Consider the following 20,274-nt stretch of genomic DNA (forward strand, 5'->3'; position numbering starts at 1 on the left):
ATCTAGGGTTTGTACAAGAATAATTCTCAGAAAAATCGTCTTAATATGATATGCGATTAAATTTGATGCACATTTATAAATAAATATTTGCATTCTTTACTCCATAAATATTCTTATAATCTTAAAATTTTAAATTTTATCAATTTGATTTCTTTCAATTTTTAATCCTTCCAGCACTTTATAGTATCTTTACTGGAATAAAATTTCTCATGTAAAATCAAAATTTAATTGTTCTGGTATCCAGATTGTCTCATCTGTATGCTTTTAAAACTACAGTTGTTTGAATCTAGAATAGTTGCTCATCCAATTTTTTATAGGATTTATACAGAAAGTTCAGTTTTAGCTATTTTGTATGTATGATTTTACTGTTGTTAACTCTGTGAATGCAAACAATGTACATTTCTAGTGGATTTAGTTATGTTGTTGAACAATGTTTATTTCAATAAATAAAATATTGAAACCACATTTTTAACAATTTTTTATTGCTGTATTCTTCTACATTTATTTTGTTAAAATCAGCCATAGCTGTAATTCTTTTAAATGCTGTACAAGTTTCTAGCAAGGTGCATAAAAGACAATTTAAAAGTAATAAATTCTGATCTTTTATATGATAAATATTATCTCAGATATATCTAATTTTCTAATAAATATACACAAAATTTGGCTTAAGGAACTCAAATTTTATTTGAAAAATAAATGTTTTCAAATAAATTAATTGCAATACATATAACTTGGCTTGTATCAGAATTATACAAAATCAACTACACATATAAATGCATTAATTTATACAATAAAACTATTCATATGCTCCTAAAAGGTTAGTGCTTAAACATTCATAAACATTTATATACAACAAATACTTTTTAAACTAATTACTATTTAGCAAATTAAACAAAAATATATTATTCAGTAAGAAAATCTGAAATGCATGTTCTTTAATATGAATAAGAACAAAAATATTTAAGTTGTAATTTAATTACAAATATTTTAAATGGACTTATTTTTAGTCAACAAAATTCACTTGAAATCTATTTAGTAGAGTTTATAAAATGTTTACTAATAAGCAATATCAAAGGAAAAAAGCTTGCATATTTTAGTATATTTTTTAAAGTTTGGTTGGCCATTTTATTATTGATAAAGACAACAATAAAAAATATGCAAGTTTCTTAAAAATGAATTCTTGTTCTATCGTATATGGTAATTTCTTTTGAAAAAAATTGAATTGAACTTTGCTTTGCTAGTTTTATAGACATTGATATAAACCTATTACTAATTCTAAATATTTTTTATGGATTCTAAATGATTCTTTCACTGCAGTTTTCTTCTTTATTTCTTCTATTAATAATAATTCCTTTTATGATAATTTTTTACAAATAAATACTGAGTTGATTTTTCTTTAATTACTGCCTTTCAATATGAAAATCTTAAACATTTTCTTTCCTAATAATTATCTGTTGATCACAAATAGTTGATAAGATACGCATAGTGTATTCTAAAGATCCATTTATTTTTCAATTTAGCTTTTATTTTTTCATTTAAGATATTAAGATTTTAATGGGAAAAAATGGTAGTCTATACAATTAATTTATTCTTAGCTATACTTATTCTTCTTTGCTATACAAATTCTTTTCTTATTAATCTGTAATCTTCAGTCTTGCAACTGATCTGATTTGGGTGCCATTTCAAGATTTTAATTTGAATTATGAGTTCAAAAAATATTTTTCTGCTGACTGAAAAGTCTTGGCATCATAAATAATGAAAAATAAATTCGATTATTTGTTTATCTGCCTTCTTAGAAAAGATTGAAATATTCCTTATTATCATAACTATAAATCTGAATTAGTCTGAAATAGTTAGGTTTATTAGATTATTTTTTATGATTTTTAAATTAGAAAATATTATAAAAATCATACAATGATTTGTTGGTATGCATCTGTATAACAGCAAGTCCTAACATCTTTTTGGACGGCACATGCTTGTAATGCTCATTTACTCACATGTATTGGGAATCTGAAATAAAATCTTTATAACTAGTTTGTGTTAATAATAATTTTAGAATTGGATAAAGACAAACTATAATGGGATGCTTGAATTCATATCAAAAGTTGTAACAATTAAATGAAAATAAAGATTTTACATTATTTTTTTTTAAATTCAGAATCTCATTGTATGATACATATATGAATATTTCCATTCAGTTTATATTAATGAATAATTTTATTAAAAAATTGTTTCGAAAAATTATATTAAAGTAAGTTGGCTACATTATCTTATATAATTCCCTACCTACTTTTTTTGATTTTCTAACAATTTAAAGAATAATTGCTGAATTTTCCCTTTTTCTTTGAAGAGTTAAATCCTTTAATAATTTAAGATTTCACATTTTACCCTCCCTCCAATAGTTTGAAGAGCAAATTGGTCGACAATAGATTGTTCTGGAGACAATGGCTTTTCACAAAATCATCATTCATTAATTCGATTAGATCCTGAAATCTGCATATTCTCAAGTGTTGAAGATAAAGTAAAGCTTACAATACAAAGAATTTTGTTTGGTTGTCCAGTTATTCAATAAATTATTCCTAAAATATTGAATTATATGACCTTGAAAAGTATTTCCTAATCATAAAATTTCATGTGTATCGTTTAAATGAGAATATATATCAATTTAATCTACCCATAATCCGACCATCACTGTTTAAAGATATTTACATTCCGTCTAATATTCCATTTCTTCATGTAATTAATCTCTATATATTTGCTCTAAAGCAAAATGAAAGGGAAAATTCAATGTACACTTCACAAATCCAGAAAAACTGTGAACTTGAGAAAGTAGAATCTGTAATTCTGGGTATTCTCAGATCACAATTTTCATTAATTATGCTCATATTAAAGGCTAGCTGTGCAAATATAACGATACTATCATAAATTGATAGAAAGGGGGAAAAATTGTATGTACATTTATGTGTTTAAAACATTGTAGTTAATTGATATACTGATCAATTGATTGAAGAGATCAGAATTTTTTTTCCTGAACAGATATTTGAAGTGTTTTAATTTTTCAAGATGCATAACTTAAAATAATGAATGAATATACACAAGTCTGAACTGTGTAACAATCCAGTTCCGTATAAATAACCGATATTTCAATAAGAAATGTCCATGCCATGGCGTTGAAATAAAACTAATAAAATGTTATATATACATAAGCGCAGTATTTCTGTTTGCGAGAAAAAGTTGATATCGCTGGTTTTAAGATCCATGGTTTTTCAGAGGAAGAATCAAAACAATTGGTCATACAAAACTTCTAGCACAAACAACTTTTGTCCTTTATATGTTCTGCCAAACAGACATCCCTTGGTTTGTGTTCATTGTCCAAATGCCTGGGCAACGTCCTTGAAAATTGTCCTTTTACCCCAGTTGATCTTTTTTATGCCTGTTTCTGGAAGCTCTGAGCAAATATCTCGCAAAAATGATGCAAAGCTGTTTTTGCAGTCTTCACATCCTGGGTATGTCTGCTCCATTCTGGCCGCAATCTTCAACTCTTGGCCTACTCCCATCACACAGCACTAATAAAGAATTGTTCCGAAGTTTGCGGAAAGGCCGTTTGTTTTCTGGTGAGAGTCACTTGAGTTTTTTTGTGCAGGAGATCTTGTCTCAGTTTTTTTACTTCGAATTCTGCCTGTGCTCGGAGCTGGTAAGAAAAAACACATAAATCTGGGTAATACTTCTTTAAAGATTATAAAAATTAGTTCTACAATAATATCTGATTTTTCTATTTCGTTCAATATCAGTAGTATAAAAAGAAGGAAGAGTTATACCTTGGTTCCAATATTAATGTTATATACCAATTTTTTTAAAAACGAAATATGATAAGGAAAAAAAAAAAAAACAATATTCGGCTATTCCATGAAATGACGCCACTTTCAGATGGCGCTATTAATTTATCGTTTGATTTCTTATTTTTAATTAATTAATTTCGCTCCACGAAAAATTGCAAGAATATCGTTTGGTATTTTCGTTCTTTTTTTTTTTTCAGTTTTAATCATCGTACCTTTTGTATTACGCAATTTATGTTGATTAAATGATTAAAATGTGATTAATCTAACCCAATGTAACATTCGTTTTAATAGAATATAATTTTTCTAAATTTAGGAATGATAGTACTGCGTTTATTTCCATCCAGAAGGCTAAATTATTCTGGAAGAAATTGTGCTAGCATAGGAAAAAAAATAACTCCGTTTTATTGTGACAGTTTCGATAAAAAAAATTTTTAATTGATAGTGATAAATGTTTCAATAATTATTAGACTCTGAAAGTCTGTAAATAATCTTTAAGTGAAGAAATAGCTTACTTATATGCGAAATACAATTCGGGAAAGTATTGTAATCATCAAAAAATTGACCTCGAGATTTTATAAAATAAAATCCAAAACCCGCATAAACGGTGGTCTAATGGAAGAACAGTACTTGACGGTTTAATGGCGACCAAAAAATGACACGAAAAAAATTTCGCTAATTTGGCGATTTCAATGGTCAAACTATATAGCATGTGATTCGCGCGTTCAAAATTTTTCATAATAAATAATAATGCACTAATAACCATAATAAATAATGATTTCATAATAAATAAAAAATATATTTTTATAATTTTTTCGAAATTTTTTCTTGGCGCTTTTTAATCTCAATTAAAACCGAATTGTACCGGAAAAACAAAGGCTGCCTCAAATCAACCCACCCAACAGGAAAATGCCTAAGAAAATCGCAGGCCACCAAAGGGCTGAATCGAGGGCTATCAATTGACTCATTTGCATTAAAGTCTTTCGGAATGCAAAATAGTTGTATCTAATAAAAGCCGATATAAAAAATGTAAAATAGGAAATAGCAGCGCATCTGAAAAAACAAAAACAAAATGATGTCTATGATTATTTTTGACTAAGTGTGGTTGACTTCTTTAATCAGTAATAATTTATGACAAGTAGGAGTTTCAGAGATTTTTAGTTCCATTTCTTTCTATCCAAAAGATTCCATTTTCGATTATTCCAAACCTCACAATCTTTGATAATGTATGAGAAGCCATCCCCCCCCCCACAAACAAACGATTTATCCCTTGACGGCTTTAGTTCTAAATTTGATACGGAATTTGCTTTTTAAATATTAAACATGTATACCAAATTGTATCTGTGTAATCTGTCATAATTTGCAGTTATCGTATTTATTTGTATTCGGACAGCCAGGCAGATAGATTTCCTCTGAAGAGATTTCATTCAAAATAGGATAGAAATCTACTAAATTGTTTTGATTTTTAGTCCAAGTTTTATCCATTTTGTACAAAGCGTCTTAGGGTTATTGTCAAAGAAAGGCATAATTAGAAAAAAATGCGTTTTTCTTATTCAGAGAGATTTAGAAAGTGGTGATTCTTCAAAATTTCACTTTACAATTTTTTGACGATTACAATTTTTCTATTAATATATATCGTATGTGAGAGAGTAATTGAACTTTTTATCGTTTCAGCCTTTTTTAATACCAATTTGTTCAGTGCAATAAATTATTGTTCTGTTGTACAGAATTTGTTTTAGTCTCACTAAATCTCGTTTGCAGCTGGTTTTGTACGTGTACTTGGCATGTTCATAAATAAGAAAATAAAAACTAGAGTATTTAAATGAAAGAATATTCAACAAGTCTTTATAAAAGTATGATTAATAAAAGAGCAATCAAAATTGTTCATTGCATGCGTTTTATTTCCTTTCTCCTTCTGTAGATAGAAGCACGAAGAAAAATTAAATACAGCTGAAAGAAAAAAAAAATGCAAATATTTACTTTTGTTTCTGCGTTTAGTCGTATGGTTACTGACTGCAACCGTCTTCTCAAATCTTCAACTTCTTGTAAAAGACGCATTATCATTATTTTGTAACTTGTCTGAAAGAAGAAATACATTTGTTAATACTCATAAATGACGTCCTTTTTGATGTTTTATCGATTGTATGTTCTTACATTATTGGATAAATTCGCTAGAAAAATTTTAATCATTATTGACGAATTTGTAAATTAGCGTTTATATATTAGTACAGCTTGGAACAGCTATTTTTGAAATGGATTTCGTTTCATTGAACCATGATCAGATGACAAGAAAGACGTTTGAGATGGCATCCTCCATCCAAACTTCCAACATCTTATTAAGAATTCTTAGCTAAGTATGTGAGATATTTTAATGTTCTTTTCAAATGTAAGAATGATATATTCTCTGAAGTTTTGATCCAGACAAAGATCCGTAATTTGTGATGCTTGCTAAATAAAGTTTTGGAGTTACAAAACATTTATTAGGAATCTCGCAACTGATTTTGATTTCATTCTCCTCTAACGGTCAGTTTTTGATGACAAATCTGATAAGTTCTGAATTAGTTGGTTCCTTTTTCATACACTTCAGTGATTATATTGTAACTAGAAGATGTGGCCATTTTATGAGATGTTATCCTGCTAAAAATATCTCAAGTATGATTGTCACAGGGTAAGTAACGAATGTTGTAATATAAAATCTCATGCACAATGGCAGAGTGCTTAAGAATGAAAATGTATAGATATTATTTGCAGTTCATTATACAGGGATTTACATTATACATTACTGAAATAGACTGAAGATATTCAGAAATGCATAAAAGGATAACGGCTGAGGTTAAATAAACAATTCTTGCAGCAAATTCATGTGTGTGTAGCCATTCCATTGGTCACTTTCCAGAAAATGTCTACCATTTTCGTCCTCCAATTACAACATGTGATTGCGGCTGATGATAGACATTTCGAAATTATTTTACTGTGATTTTCCTTTTTTAAAGCTTTCGAAAAATTGCCATGTGATTTTCAATCATTTCTTTATTTCCACTTTTATTTTCTGTAGTGCCATCTACTGACAATTTTTTGAACTAAAACCAAAAACTGTGGGAGGAACAATTTATGCCCTGTCACATGAATTTGCTGTAAGAGCTGTTTTTTTAACCTGAACCGTATATATATATATATATATATATATAAAGAGAGAGAGAGAGAATGCACAGTAAAGCCCCTTACCTCTCTTTTAATTACTGAATGGCTGTAGCTATCTTTATAACAGTGGTTTCTAGGTATAATGAAAAGGCTATGTTTTAATAGATGCTTTACGCCAACTTTCTATTTGAGTATCTGATAATGATGCAGAACAATGGACTCGGATATTTTTTTTACTCCACTCAAAGTTACAGACGCCGGTAGATGATTATATTACAGATATTCCTCATTGATTTTGTACTTGTAATAAATTTTTTTATAAAACTTCCTATGGCTAGATTTTGTGAATGCGCTTATTGAAATTGCTTATGGCTAAAGGATTTTAAGAATGAACTTTTTTGCCATGTATTGGATACCTAAATATTCAATTGCCCTAAATAACCTAAATATTCAAAATACCCAATTAGTAATACCCGAGAGTTGCAGTTACCTTCTTGGAAGGCTTATGCGGTTGTGAATCTCGATCCGTCTTGATGCTGACCAGCATGTCCTTGACGAGCTTCTCGAGCTCCTGTCTCAGCTTGCTGCAGTGATCCTCCAGTCGAGGAGTTGCCTTCTTCACATCCTGGTATCTCCTTTTCCACTCCTCGCGAGCTGTCGGAATAAGATAATTTTTTATCTTATGAATTCAAGAATAATTTATTAAAAATAGAGGTTGTTTTTCTTAATTTTTTTGCATTCATTTAGTTTTGAAAATATTTTGGGATACTATCTGAACAGAAAAATTTATTTATTAGCATAATGTAGAAAAATATTATTAAGAATCTGTAACATTATTTTCCTGTACAATTAGTTTCATAGTTAAAAATTTTTTTACAGATATTTTAATAGGTGCTGAATGAATGGCAGATCAATGATCCCCGGTATGGTGACCATTTGGCGACTGGGCGATGAATCTGGCAGTAAAAATGAAGATTTCCCAATATTGGCGATAACTTGATACGATATTCTTCTAATTTTCAATAATAGATTAGATTGTTGTCTTGATATGTAAATAATTTTCATTGTTTCACCAAATATTTGTTCCCGGGATTTTCTCACATTGTTAAAAGCAAAAGAAGAAGGATTCTGTTTAATATCTGTGTAGACAAAACAGTGGGGTCACCTTCTGTTGAGTCACTAGAATGCGGGGTCCACCTTCTTTTGAAATTGGTTGCTTTCTATCGTTGAATTTCTAGCTGTGCTATAGGGAAAGGAAAATTTCCCATTAGCTTTCTGTTGTATCACAAAAAGCTTATCTGATGATTTTTTAAGGAAATGTCTTTATCTTGTATCACATACATTTTTGACATTGGTTAAAGTGAAACAACGTGTACCTGGACAGTTGCCATGACGCCAGCAATGTCATCATAATCGTGAAACATGCGCCATTTATTGTTCACATCCTGCTAGATATGTAATATTAAATTAATTCATTATTCTTGATTCTTTCAATCATCTTTAACAATTATAATTATTATTTATTGAGAGTTCCCATATTATGGTGTAATGCTAACATATTATGGTGTAAATCAATGGTGTTATGCTATTGTAAAATGTTTTGTCTGTTATGCTTGTGCTGCATAATTTTTCTAATTTGCCAATTGCTTTTACTTAATTCATTGGCAAAACCACAAATTATTTTTATTAACAACCACATTTGTGTTTGAGATCCCTTGTTGTAGTATAAAAATAACTTGTTTCTTCTTGCCTAGCATATCCTTAAAATTTCCTTTCCCCTGCGATTTCAAGGACTTACATCTTTTCGGAGAGGCGTGTCTTCTTGGTGTAGACCAAGACCAAGATCGAGACCCTTAAAATTTGTCCTATGATTTTAGAATCATTCTGAATAGTCCCGATGGCACAAGCATGTGACAATATTTTTCTTATTGTTTTAAATATGGAACCAATTAACTGTTTGAATCAACATTTGTGTTTTGAGTATTGGCAGCGAGAGATCCTAAGAAACCCACCTCTGTCCTTTGAGGTAGCTTTCCTTTTCTGCAGATCCCTCACCTTCTGCATGAGGGCGTCCCTCTTTAGTTCTCTGAGTCGCCGCTCGGCCCTCAGTTCCTCGAACTTAGATTGCAGCTGTCTAACTGTAAAAACCACAAAACAATGAATGAATTGAGCAGTAGACTTCTTAGAACAATAATATTCAATGTAATTTGATTGGCTACTTTGAGTGATTTGACGTAGGCGAATCATCGAAATCGGGAATTTTTAAATGTCAAAGGGCAACGACTTGTTACTTTAACGTATTGGATGGGACGTCTAAATTCCTAAACGATATAAGCGAGGAGTTGTGGCAATAAAAACGTACCATTTACAATTTTTATGAAAAAGATATTTTAAATTTAAACTGGGTAGATAATATTGTTTATTATTTTCATAATAAGATTATTTTTATCAATTTGCAAAAGGAATTCATGATTGTGTCATTGTTTTTGCAATTGCATCATCCTTTAAGTGACTGCGCCAGTTTCATGCATAAAATAGATATGAAATTTATATTGTGAGTTTTCATGCTCCACTACTGTATGCTTGCATTGAAATTAGCTTATAGTGGCAAAGTTGATCATTTTATGATATTTGGTTGCAATGTTGCGAGTGTAGTAGACACCGATTGTCTATCAATTGTCTATCGTCCTTCTACATTGAAAAAAAATCTTCATTATTTGTCCATTTCGAATACTATATTCAGTCGAATTTTATATATTATATACATATATGCATATGTGTGTGAATGTAATATCTCTTAATCTAATTTAAATCTTAATATTTTTTGTTTTAAATCTTAATAATTTTTTATTTAAATCTTATCTAATATATAAAAACCTTGTGTCACGGTGTTTGTGTTCGTACTCCTCTGAAACGGCTAGACAGATTTTTATGAAATTTTTTATGTGTGTTTGGTAGGTATGAGAATAGGTCGTAAAGTATATTTCATAACGCTAGGTAATGAGGGTGTCCCTATCCAGAATTTTTTTCTATTTTTGTGACATTTTTTTTTATTGGCATCATTAAATACCTATATGAATCCACTATGGCATACAAACATTCTCTTGAGGCATTGAAAAGAACACTCAAAGATCTAAAAAACAACAACAAACTATTCGGCGGCACTCCGTTTCTCCTTTCAGGTGATTTCAAACAAACACTTCCCGTCATTCCACGTTCAACGTACGCTGATGAGATCAACGCTCGCTTGAAATTATTGCCACTGTGGAGTAATATTGAAAAAGTCTAGCTAAAAATAAACATACGCGTCTAAATGCTACAAGATCCACCTGCTGACACATTCTCGGACCATTTGCTAGATATCGGCGATTGAAAAGTTGCTATCTATGAAAATACTGGATGCATAAAATTGTCCACTAATCGTTGATTCGTAAAATGCTCTCATTGACCGCATATTTCCCGAGGTACGCACGCAATACATAAATCATGCGTGGTTGGCCGAAGGAGCCATTTTGGCAGTAAAAAATGTGGACGTCGATGACTTAAACTTCAAGATACAGCAGTCGTTGCCAGGTGACTTGGTATCATACAGTTTGCGATGCTAACGAAGCTGTAAATTATCCAACAGAGATTTTGAACTCACTGGATTTGCCAGGCATGTCACCACACCTTCTACGATTGAAAGTTAGATCCCCGGTTATTTTACTTCGGAATTTGAGCCCACCATGGCTGTGCAATGGCACGCGATTGGTCATTAAAAAACTGATGAAAAACGTTATCGAAACCACCATTTTGAATGGCAAATTCCGAGCCGAAAATGTTTTGTTACCACGAATTCCAATGATTCTCACAGACGTGCCAATTGAATTCAAATGCGTTCAATTTCCTATTAGATTGGCATTCGCAATGACAATCAATAAGTCGCATGGCCAAACGATGTCTGTTTGCGGCTTAGATTTGGGTACACCATGTTTTTCATACGAACAATTATACGTGAATGTTCTCGCGTGGGCAAACCATCGAGCTTATTTGTGTTGGCTAAAGACGGACTGACAAAAAATATCGTACACTCCATTGCTCTTCGAAATGAGTATTGATTTTCTTTGTTTCATTTTTATACTTTAGGATAAAAAATATATTACTTTTTTCACTTTACGTTTAACTTTTAAGAGATCAAACAATGTATATGTTCGTTACGTTAATGAAATACATTGTATTGAGAAAATAAATGTTTTTCTTTATCGGCGATTATCGTCTACGGCGCTACATTCCTCTTTCAGTCATAGATCCCATCCCCACACACTTACAATACATTCATTATTTTTTAATTAACCATCAAAATATTCACTAGAAATAACTTATATGGCACAACAACGTTTGCCGGGTCAGCTAGTATATATATATGTATATATAGCACTGGATATTCCATATAGTATCTGAAATGCATACATAAATGCTACATTTATAGAATTTCACATAGTCTTTTAGTCATTTTAATAAAACAGGAATATAATTAGCTCAAAATAACAATTAATAATTAATATACGACTACAATCGATGGTTTTAAAAAAGAGGAGGAAAAAATTCTAATCTAAAACTGTACATGCTGATAAAAGCATATTATACAAATGACAAAAAGGTGCATGCAATCAATTTATATAGCTACATATCATGCTGTCATCTACCTACAGATATCCGTGCACGGACAATACATGCTTCAGATTCACTTGGACGTCATATTCAAACAAAATGAGTTTTAAGAGGAAAAATATTATTTTGTCTATCTAGAAATTCTACAAACACACACACTGACTGATGAATAAGAAGCCTTTATGTACATTTTGAATCCTGAAGTAGGGAGCTTTATATTGGCAATAAAGAATAAGATCAAAAATGGATCGAATATATTTTTATACAGCATCAAAAATCCAATCTAACTAACGTTCATTCTCGGATGCGGAAACCCTCTGCTCTTTTGCGCATGCGTCAGGAAGCGTTTATTTCGTCAAAAAAGGGGTGAGAGTAAAGATGAAAGGGCGAAATGTCTGCATTTATCAACAGGGTGAACTTTGTGATTCTTTTAATGTACCTGGTGCATTGCGTATTACAGTCGTATTGCGTTACAGTAAGTCAAGCATATAATAATTAAAACTAATTCCTTATATATGCATTAAATAATTAATTTGGTCACCATAATTGCCAAAGTTGATATAATTTTATAGACATGGTTTTGCTTTTAAGATAAACTTGACAAGCAAAGTAGCATCTAGAAAAGATAAATTTATCTTTTAAAAAAATAACAAACTAACAAAACTAAAAAAATAAAAATAAAAAAAAAATTAATAAGATTTTAAAGATTGCTTGATCCATTTTTTACCATTCCGAATGACAAATGCTATCTTATATTTACAATTTATTATTTAGATTACACCAGTCAAATTTTAGAAGACAACATTATCACGAAACCCAAAATTTACACAGAAATCAACGAATATGTGTTCATCCCATTTCTTCTAAACGATTTATGGATTTATCTCTATGATCTGGTCGCTGACTAGAAAGTACTAAATTCGAAATTCGGTTTCCCCAAAAGACTGCTGTTTTCGAGTTTAATGTAGTCTGTCAGGGTGAAACGCACTAATGAGGACTAAAATCTTGGAGAGGGGATCACGGTTAACACATTAACTGCACATCTCCCATCTGTGGTTCATACCTACTAATGGCATCGAAAATTTATCTAATTAGATGACCCTTTAATATATTTAAAAGATTGCAAAGAAGGAGTCATCTAATTAGATAGATGGTCTGATTGTCAAGCTTGAACTCTGACATTGAACGTGTGGTTGTTATAATCTAATCATGGCTCAAAATTACGAGAATTCTTCCCCAAACTATGTGGCTTTAAAAACAGATACTAAATTAAAAAGGAAAAAAAGTAGCCGATTTCGATTAACCCTTTGCACTCGAAAAGATAATTCGATGCATAATTATTCATTTAATACATGGTCCTGTTTATGACACCAAAAAATAAATACATGCAATTGTTTTAAACCTTTAAAGGACCATTTTTTTTTCTAGTCATATTATGTTAAAATATTTTTAGGCTTGAAATTAGAATAAGAAAAGGGATTCATTTAGCTTATTAGATAAATTTAATTTGATTGATTAATTAATTTGGTTAATTAATATTTAAGTAACAAATCAAGACACGTCATTTTGTCTGAGATAAAGAACTGAAGCATCTAAGTTTCTGACTTACTAAAAAAATTTGTCAGAACTTACGCCAACCTACATAATTTCATTCAAACTTTGATAAATTTGGTGGGAAGCAACTTCCCACGGCCCTAGAAAGGGTTAAGTTGAGTTTCCCTAAAAAATGAATCTACATCTTTTTAACATTCTGTAGGTATTTTTAACAATTAAAATTAAATAAACAAATAAATAAAATGTCAAAATGATGCACTATCTTGAATGGTGGCTGAGAAAAGAAATTCGAGGGCAAAGGGTTAATATTCTCTCTCTCAGATTATTTAGTCTCAGCTTTACAGCCTTATATGACATAAATGCACTTGCATTGCAGAGAGAAAAAAAAATCATTGATTAAACTGATTACTTTTTTTATCTTCTGCTATAGAAATAAGTTAATTTTCGGCAGCATCGCACGAAGGCTTCTTATTCCGTCGTCAGTGTGCATAATTCTTTAACAATGCTACACATCATGCTTTTCACTGGACCTAACGAGCTTACTTTCTGGATCTAAATTCACTTTGTAGAAGCTGGTGCTTCTTGGCATCGGTGTGGCTGCACGAATAGCTGGCTTCGAAAGCTCCTCCACATCTTTCACTCGCGAACTCCCCAAAGTGTCGATGCTGTTGCTGTCTTCCTCAGAAGCGACCAACTCTCCGCTGTGGAAGCCTTCGTCGTAATGGTCCCTGCCGTTTTCATCCCCGTTCTTCATCGAATCTCCTTCACCTTGAAGCAGCTTGATTGGATCGACGATTACATCCTCATCGCCCATTTTGGACTGCATTCTGTCATCAAACATAAGCTCTGAGCTGTCTTTTCGAAGTCTATCTTCTAGTAAAGGCTCTGTCTCTTTGTCTTCTGGGGATTCATGGATCTCATCCTCCTTTTCTGGAACGGTGTCTTCCTCTGTTGCAGGAGATTCATTGTTGATGGTAAGTTCAGGTTCTTGGTGATTGATTTCTTCTAGATCTGACTTGTCAGCCTGAGTAGGTTCAGTATTGGGACAGGATGATGTATCTTCATCCTCTGAAGTTTTATTATCTGTCAAGGAATGTGATTCGTTATTATTTTGTGGACCAGGGGTTTCTGCGTCGTTCTTACCTGGATCTTGTGGTGTAGGTGTTGGTGTCGGAGTTGGAACAGGTATTTTAATGTCACTGGAATTTAGTTTGGAAGTTTCGCTTGAGGGTCGAGGGGGTGGACTGTTCAGGACCATTTCGGAATCTGTTTCGACTTTTAGATTTTCGATAGGGGTCCTGATTTCTTCCACTTGCTCAGTCGGACTCTCCCGTATGGATTCGTTCATTTTAGAAGCAATGGAGGAGGACCTAGGATGAAAAAAGAACGATTCGTCATGCAAGATGTCTAATATCATTAAATGTATCTTGTGGTGCTTATGATCGAACAAATTTTCATCAAATGGGTGAGATTAGAAGAAAAGTTACATTTTTGTGACAGTTTAGTTCCACTTTATCTAGAATAGCAAAAATCTAGAATCCACGATGAGCTTTAGCATCTTTTTGGTCAAAGTAACCTTGGGAGAATCTAATTTCATTTCATATAGAAAATTGGCTTAGCTTTCAGTAAGAAAATAGTCTTCCCGGAGAACTTTTATTCTGAAAATTCTTCACTTTTCTTGTATATAAATAGGAGGGATCTTTTATTTACATGTACTTGATTCCTTAATATTTTGCCATGAGCGGAACAGGCCAGGGGACGGCAATGCGAAAGTAAATGCACTACCATCCTACATGATTAAAATCTTGTAAAATATAAAAATTGACCATTTCATTACTTCCTATAAAATAGCTAAAAATGGAGGCATGCAATGTCAATTGATTAATTATTATTTTGCATAAGTTACTCTATTTTCTGTCCCTGTTTATTAGCAAACAAAGCTTTAGATGTCCTTTTTTGTTGGACAGTTTGTTCATTGTTCATTTTTTTCTCAAACCGTTAAAATGATAATTATCCAAAATTTTCAAAAATAATATTAATGTATGCAATGTAAATACAAGAAAAAAAATTTATGATTGAAATATATTTTGCTGTTTTTTTTTTTTTTTCGGATTGACAAACCATGCTTTTTGGCAAATTATAAATTGGTTTTCAGCCTGAGCCTTAATCCAGATTCAATGTTCGGTCATAGTGAATAAGCTATGGAATCGAAAATCAACTACCATTTGATGGATTTCAAGTTCATTCTTAAAATTATATCTAGGAATGTATATGTAAATAAAAATTGAACCATCTATAATCCATTGCACAACATATAATACTTATAATGTTATAATTTATTTTTAGAAAATGCAGTGCTGTCATTTTTATTTTCTCGTATACGAAGTATATATTGAGAAAAAATTGCAAGGGGCGAAACATTCGACTTGAGGTTTTGACAAATCTCCACTTTCAGACATCTCTAATTCCGAAAAACACATTTTCGGAATTATAGGGGTGTTTTTTGCCTCAAAAACGCTTTGAGCTAAAGGGATGAAATTTGATATGCGTTTTGAAAAACCACATTTGTAGATTTGTATTAAATTTTGAATGAAATCCATTCACAGGAAGTTTTTGTTTACCTTGAAAGAGATTTTGACAACTATAAAATACTATGAGCTAGAGGGATAAGATTTGATATCCAATTTTAGCATTAGCAATTTCAGCTTTTAGTATGAAATTAAACGCATTAATGAATATTAATTAATCAATTGCCGGCGTCCTGGCCTAGGGGTAGAGCGATTGCACTGTAATCTGGGTTCCAGTATCGAGTCCTGGTTTGGGCATGGCTGTTTTTCCCCTATGTTCTATCTGTGAGGTGAGTGAATGAGCCCCCCTGTAAAAAGGGATTCTGCAAGCTAGTGTGTGAGTGTTATCTTCATATGAGCTAGAAGTCAGATTTCTGCCCTCGGGTGCTCAGGGGTCCTTACCCTCAGAAGCTACTGCACTCCTCTTTCCGTTGTAATGCAGACACGCCATCATCATCATCAATTAAATAAAAGTTTATCATTTTTCTTCATTAAGATCGAAGTACATCATTGCTTAAAAACTATGTTTGCACCATTTTGGATTTTTTTTAAAAAATTAGCTTTTTAGTGATACTCATTTTATTCATGTTCAATTTTTTTCTCTAATTTTTATAAATTTTTCAAAGTATTTTAAAAAATATATCTTAAAACAATTTCATTGTTTTAATTACTATATTTACATATTGTATAACGTTTGTGACGATATTAAATACATCTTTTTCTGTGTTAACACTATCTCTGATATATAAGTAAGAGTAAATTTTATAAAATAATGTAAAGATAGACAAATCAAGCCTAAAGCGTTCTATTAAGTTTTAGACAAGGCTTTCAAAAGTTGTTTAAATTTAAAGCTCTTTTCACAGCAAAGTGATGAAAGAGAAGACAGTTGAAGAACTGAAAAAAAGTATCTTCACCTGAATTTGTTTGTTTTAATGAAGAATCTCTCCTTGACCCTCGGTGTCGGGGGTCGGCCGGTCCTTTGGGACCTGCTCTGTGGCACCTGTTGCGAGGAGACGGCCTTCACAGATGTCATAGGAGGCCTGTTTTGTCTCCTGTCCAAGCTCAAAGCTCTCCTCTTTAAGTTGCCCGAAAAGGCGGGATCGTCGAGGCTGTCGGTCTGGGATTCCGAAGAACTAGTAACCGGTGTACTTGCTGAAAAAAAAAAAAAAAAAAGAAGAAGAATACAGCAAGCTAAACAGACACTAACACGTTAAGCGCCACGTCAGTCATCAGTGACTGGCAATGAATTAACTTTCAGGTCGCGTCAGTCACTGTTGATGTTGAATTTTCCGTACAGACAGCGGCAATCATCAGTGACTGACAATTTAAAATACGATATGAAATCAAACAAAAATTACATTAATAAATGCGCCTAAATTTTCTTGTTAGAATATTTTAATAGGATTCATTAAAACATGGTAAACAGCTTGTGCATAAAATGAATTTAAACAGCGCGTGAACATCGATGGAAACGCCAGCCAAATAGAAAGGAAGACAATATTGTATTAAATTACTCACCAAACGAATGTTCTCTTGGTAGCAGACGGTAGAAAGGGGAGGGCAAACAAAATCAACCTTTGTTTACTGAGTTACAATCGAAATTTTGTAAATTGCTTTATTTGTTAAGTTATCGAATGAAAGAAATGTAATTTAACGATCGTACAATAAAGTGTATTTATTAGATAATGCAGCTAACAAAGGATTAATGAAACAAAAATTCCAATTAACACAATAACTTAAAAACGCAGAGAGCCTGATCTATAAAATACAATTTGAGATCCTTTAAAATTACAGAAAAAGGTTATCAACGGGAAGATAGTCTGTATGCTTGTATATGTGTGTGTATAATGAGTACGACTACCCAAAAAGGTAGATGAACAAAAATTGGCGTGGCTATTTATAAAAAGATTGCAAATCTGTATGAATGTTAAGAACAAATCTATCAGATAAAAGATGTTTTCTCTATATATATTACTTGAGATTTTTATCACGGCATTATTAAGTACTAGCCGCCTTTGACAACCAGCCGGTTCGCCAATCTTAATACTCTTTAAAATTTTAATAATTAAATATTTTATGTAATTCCTACTTTAATAGCTTCTTGATTAAAATATTTCAAAACTTCAAATTTTGATAGTCATATAACTCACTCATAATATTATAAATGCCTTTAGTCATAACGTAATATGTATCTCTCTAATTTTCTGTTAGCTTCCGTAGAATTTATGCTTTAAATGAACGTGGAAATGATATTTTTGAACGTAGAAATGATATAATAATATTTTTTTCTGAAACAAAGTATTTTTTAAAAATTAATATGATTACTGAAAACAGAGTCACTGAGCATTTAAACCTTATGGACACTAAATAATATATTTCTTAATATATCTAATATCTAAAGAATGTGCCAAAAAAATTTTCTTAGATTATCTTGAGCAGATCGATTAATTAACAATGTTCGATTTTAAAAGCATCAAACACTAAGAAAATGAACAGAATCGTTTAAAATAATCGATGAAAACAGGTTTTAAAAAAACTACTTAAAAAACGATGTACTTAAAACTATAAGCATATACATGACTAACATAAATACAATTTAATTACAGAAGCATAAAACTAACTTAAAAATAATTTAAATCAAGTTTGCATCCGTTGAAAATAGTTGTCAACAATCAGAACACAATGCGCATGCGTGAATTTTCAACGCCAGTTACGGTAACGCAAATGCGTGAATTTTTCTACGCCAGTTGGGGTAACGCTACGCAGATTAGAAATTTTTAATTCCCTTTATTCTGTTTTATTTAATTCAAAAGTACTTCAGAATGAATATGAAAGATCGATTCATTAACAATGTTTAATTTTAAATGCATCAAACACTAAGAAAATAAGCAGAATCGTTTGAAATAATCGGCCGAAAAATGTTAACCCTAGCCTCATTACTGTTGGGAGAAAAAAAATTGAAGCCTTACTCATTTGGCGGCGAGGAAAATTAAAAGATTTTTTGGCAGGAAGGTTAGTTTTTAATTCATAGTTTAAATTCTAATTAAAAATTTTAAAAAAGGGTCCCAGGTGCACATTCCCGACTTCCAAGGTATACATATGCCAAATTTGGTAGCTGTAGGTCGAACGATCTGAGCTGTAGAGCGCCAACACACACACACACACACACATTGAGCTTTACATAAATATAGATTTAAAAAGATGCTCATATTTCCAAAGATATTTCTAACTCTCATGTTGCCATTCATATACAAGAAAAATACAACATTTTAATCATAATACTTATTTACATGGCCGTTGCCATTTTGTCCAGAGAATATATTACATTTATATATTACATTTATGTAGGTATATGTTGTCATAGCTATATTAAAATAATTTTTTTTTTAACTTTAAGTCAACTGTAAAGCAAAATTTAGTCGTCAAATTAGTCTTAGAATTAGACAATCAAAGAGACATCGCTTGATAGATAACTTTTTATTCAGTTTTAAGATTGTGTAAATTTTTTTTTTCTTCCGAATAATATATTTTGAAGTTTCCCCATAAGAAAAATCAAGCTCACACAATTAAAAAAAAAAAATCTTTGTTGAAAAAAAAATTTTTTTTTTAAAGATATTTTTAGAGTAACTAGAGATGCTAATAAAGAGAATAATAGAAAGAAAACTTGATTGCGAGCTTATATGTGGGCATAGTTATTTTTGATCACTTATTCTTTTTTGAACAATCAATCGTTTTTATGTGGATGTACAAAGTAAAAATCGAGAAAAGCACTGTTCCCGATTTTGCACAAAGATAGAACTTCACTCACCTGAACTGGTCAGTTTTGTTGTGCGTGACAACACACCCACTGAAGCACTTCGGACAGCTGTGTACTCCCCTTCTTTCACATAGATTTCTGGTTCTTCTGCCTGCATGAAACATCCTTATGTGAATCAATCGACTTTTACCTTCCACATTAAAGGTCAAAAAGGAAGGTCATAAGAATTAACAATCTTCTTTAAAAGAAATACTTACGTATGGTGGGAGGAAACTCTTGACTTTCAATTCTAATTCTTGCTTCGATTTGACCTGAAATAAATATGATCTTTTATAATAATAATAAAAACTTTTAAGAACTAGTGGGAGTGGTCTCCCTAAAATTTTCTCGCATACTTTCTAATAAACTTGTCATGCATGGTATTCACATACAATTGTTACAAAATATTAATTTTTGGCGTGAATTTAGCATCCTTACTGAATCTATCGTGTGATCCTTGGCGAGATATTGGGCGATTCATTCCTGGCATTCGGTTAATGGTATCCGAAAACCGAATTTTTGTTTAGAAGCATTTTTTTCCGACCGATTGAAACCAAAATTTGACACAGAGCTACTATTGTAGTCGCAAAATCACATACCAAGTTTATATATTTAAGTCATTCCCCTTTTCATTTATCGCGTTTACAAATACTTATATTCTCCCAGTAATTCCGCCAGCGATATATAATGCGGTAAAGATAGTTTAGTTATATTAACGTTCCGTTTTAAA

The 20,274-nt window shown here is 31.4% G+C and overlaps 1 protein-coding gene across 1 annotated transcript in view; it reads right to left on the reverse strand.

Annotated features, from left to right (window-relative positions):
- Nucleotides 1-2,331: 2,331 nt before the first annotated feature.
- LOC129983763 (integrator complex subunit 6 homolog) overlaps nt 2,332-20,274 on the reverse strand; it is a 186,514-nt gene continuing 168,571 nt past the window's right edge. The window contains exons 4-11 of the mRNA XM_056093385.1: nt 19,763-19,816; nt 19,557-19,656; nt 16,663-16,900; nt 13,725-14,551; nt 8,990-9,115; nt 7,468-7,631; nt 5,817-5,915; nt 2,332-3,691 (exon numbers count right to left, since the gene is read on the reverse strand). Coding sequence (XP_055949360.1) covers nt 3,557-3,691; nt 5,817-5,915; nt 7,468-7,631; nt 8,990-9,115; nt 13,725-14,551; nt 16,663-16,900; nt 19,557-19,656; nt 19,763-19,816 — 1,743 coding nt within the window. The 3' untranslated portion in view covers nt 2,332-3,556. The remainder of the gene's footprint in view (nt 3,692-5,816; nt 5,916-7,467; nt 7,632-8,989; nt 9,116-13,724; nt 14,552-16,662; nt 16,901-19,556; nt 19,657-19,762; nt 19,817-20,274) is intronic.

This window comes from Argiope bruennichi, chromosome 9, assembly GCF_947563725.1.
Source record: "Argiope bruennichi chromosome 9, qqArgBrue1.1, whole genome shotgun sequence".
Taxonomy (NCBI): Eukaryota; Metazoa; Arthropoda; class Arachnida; order Araneae; family Araneidae; genus Argiope; species Argiope bruennichi.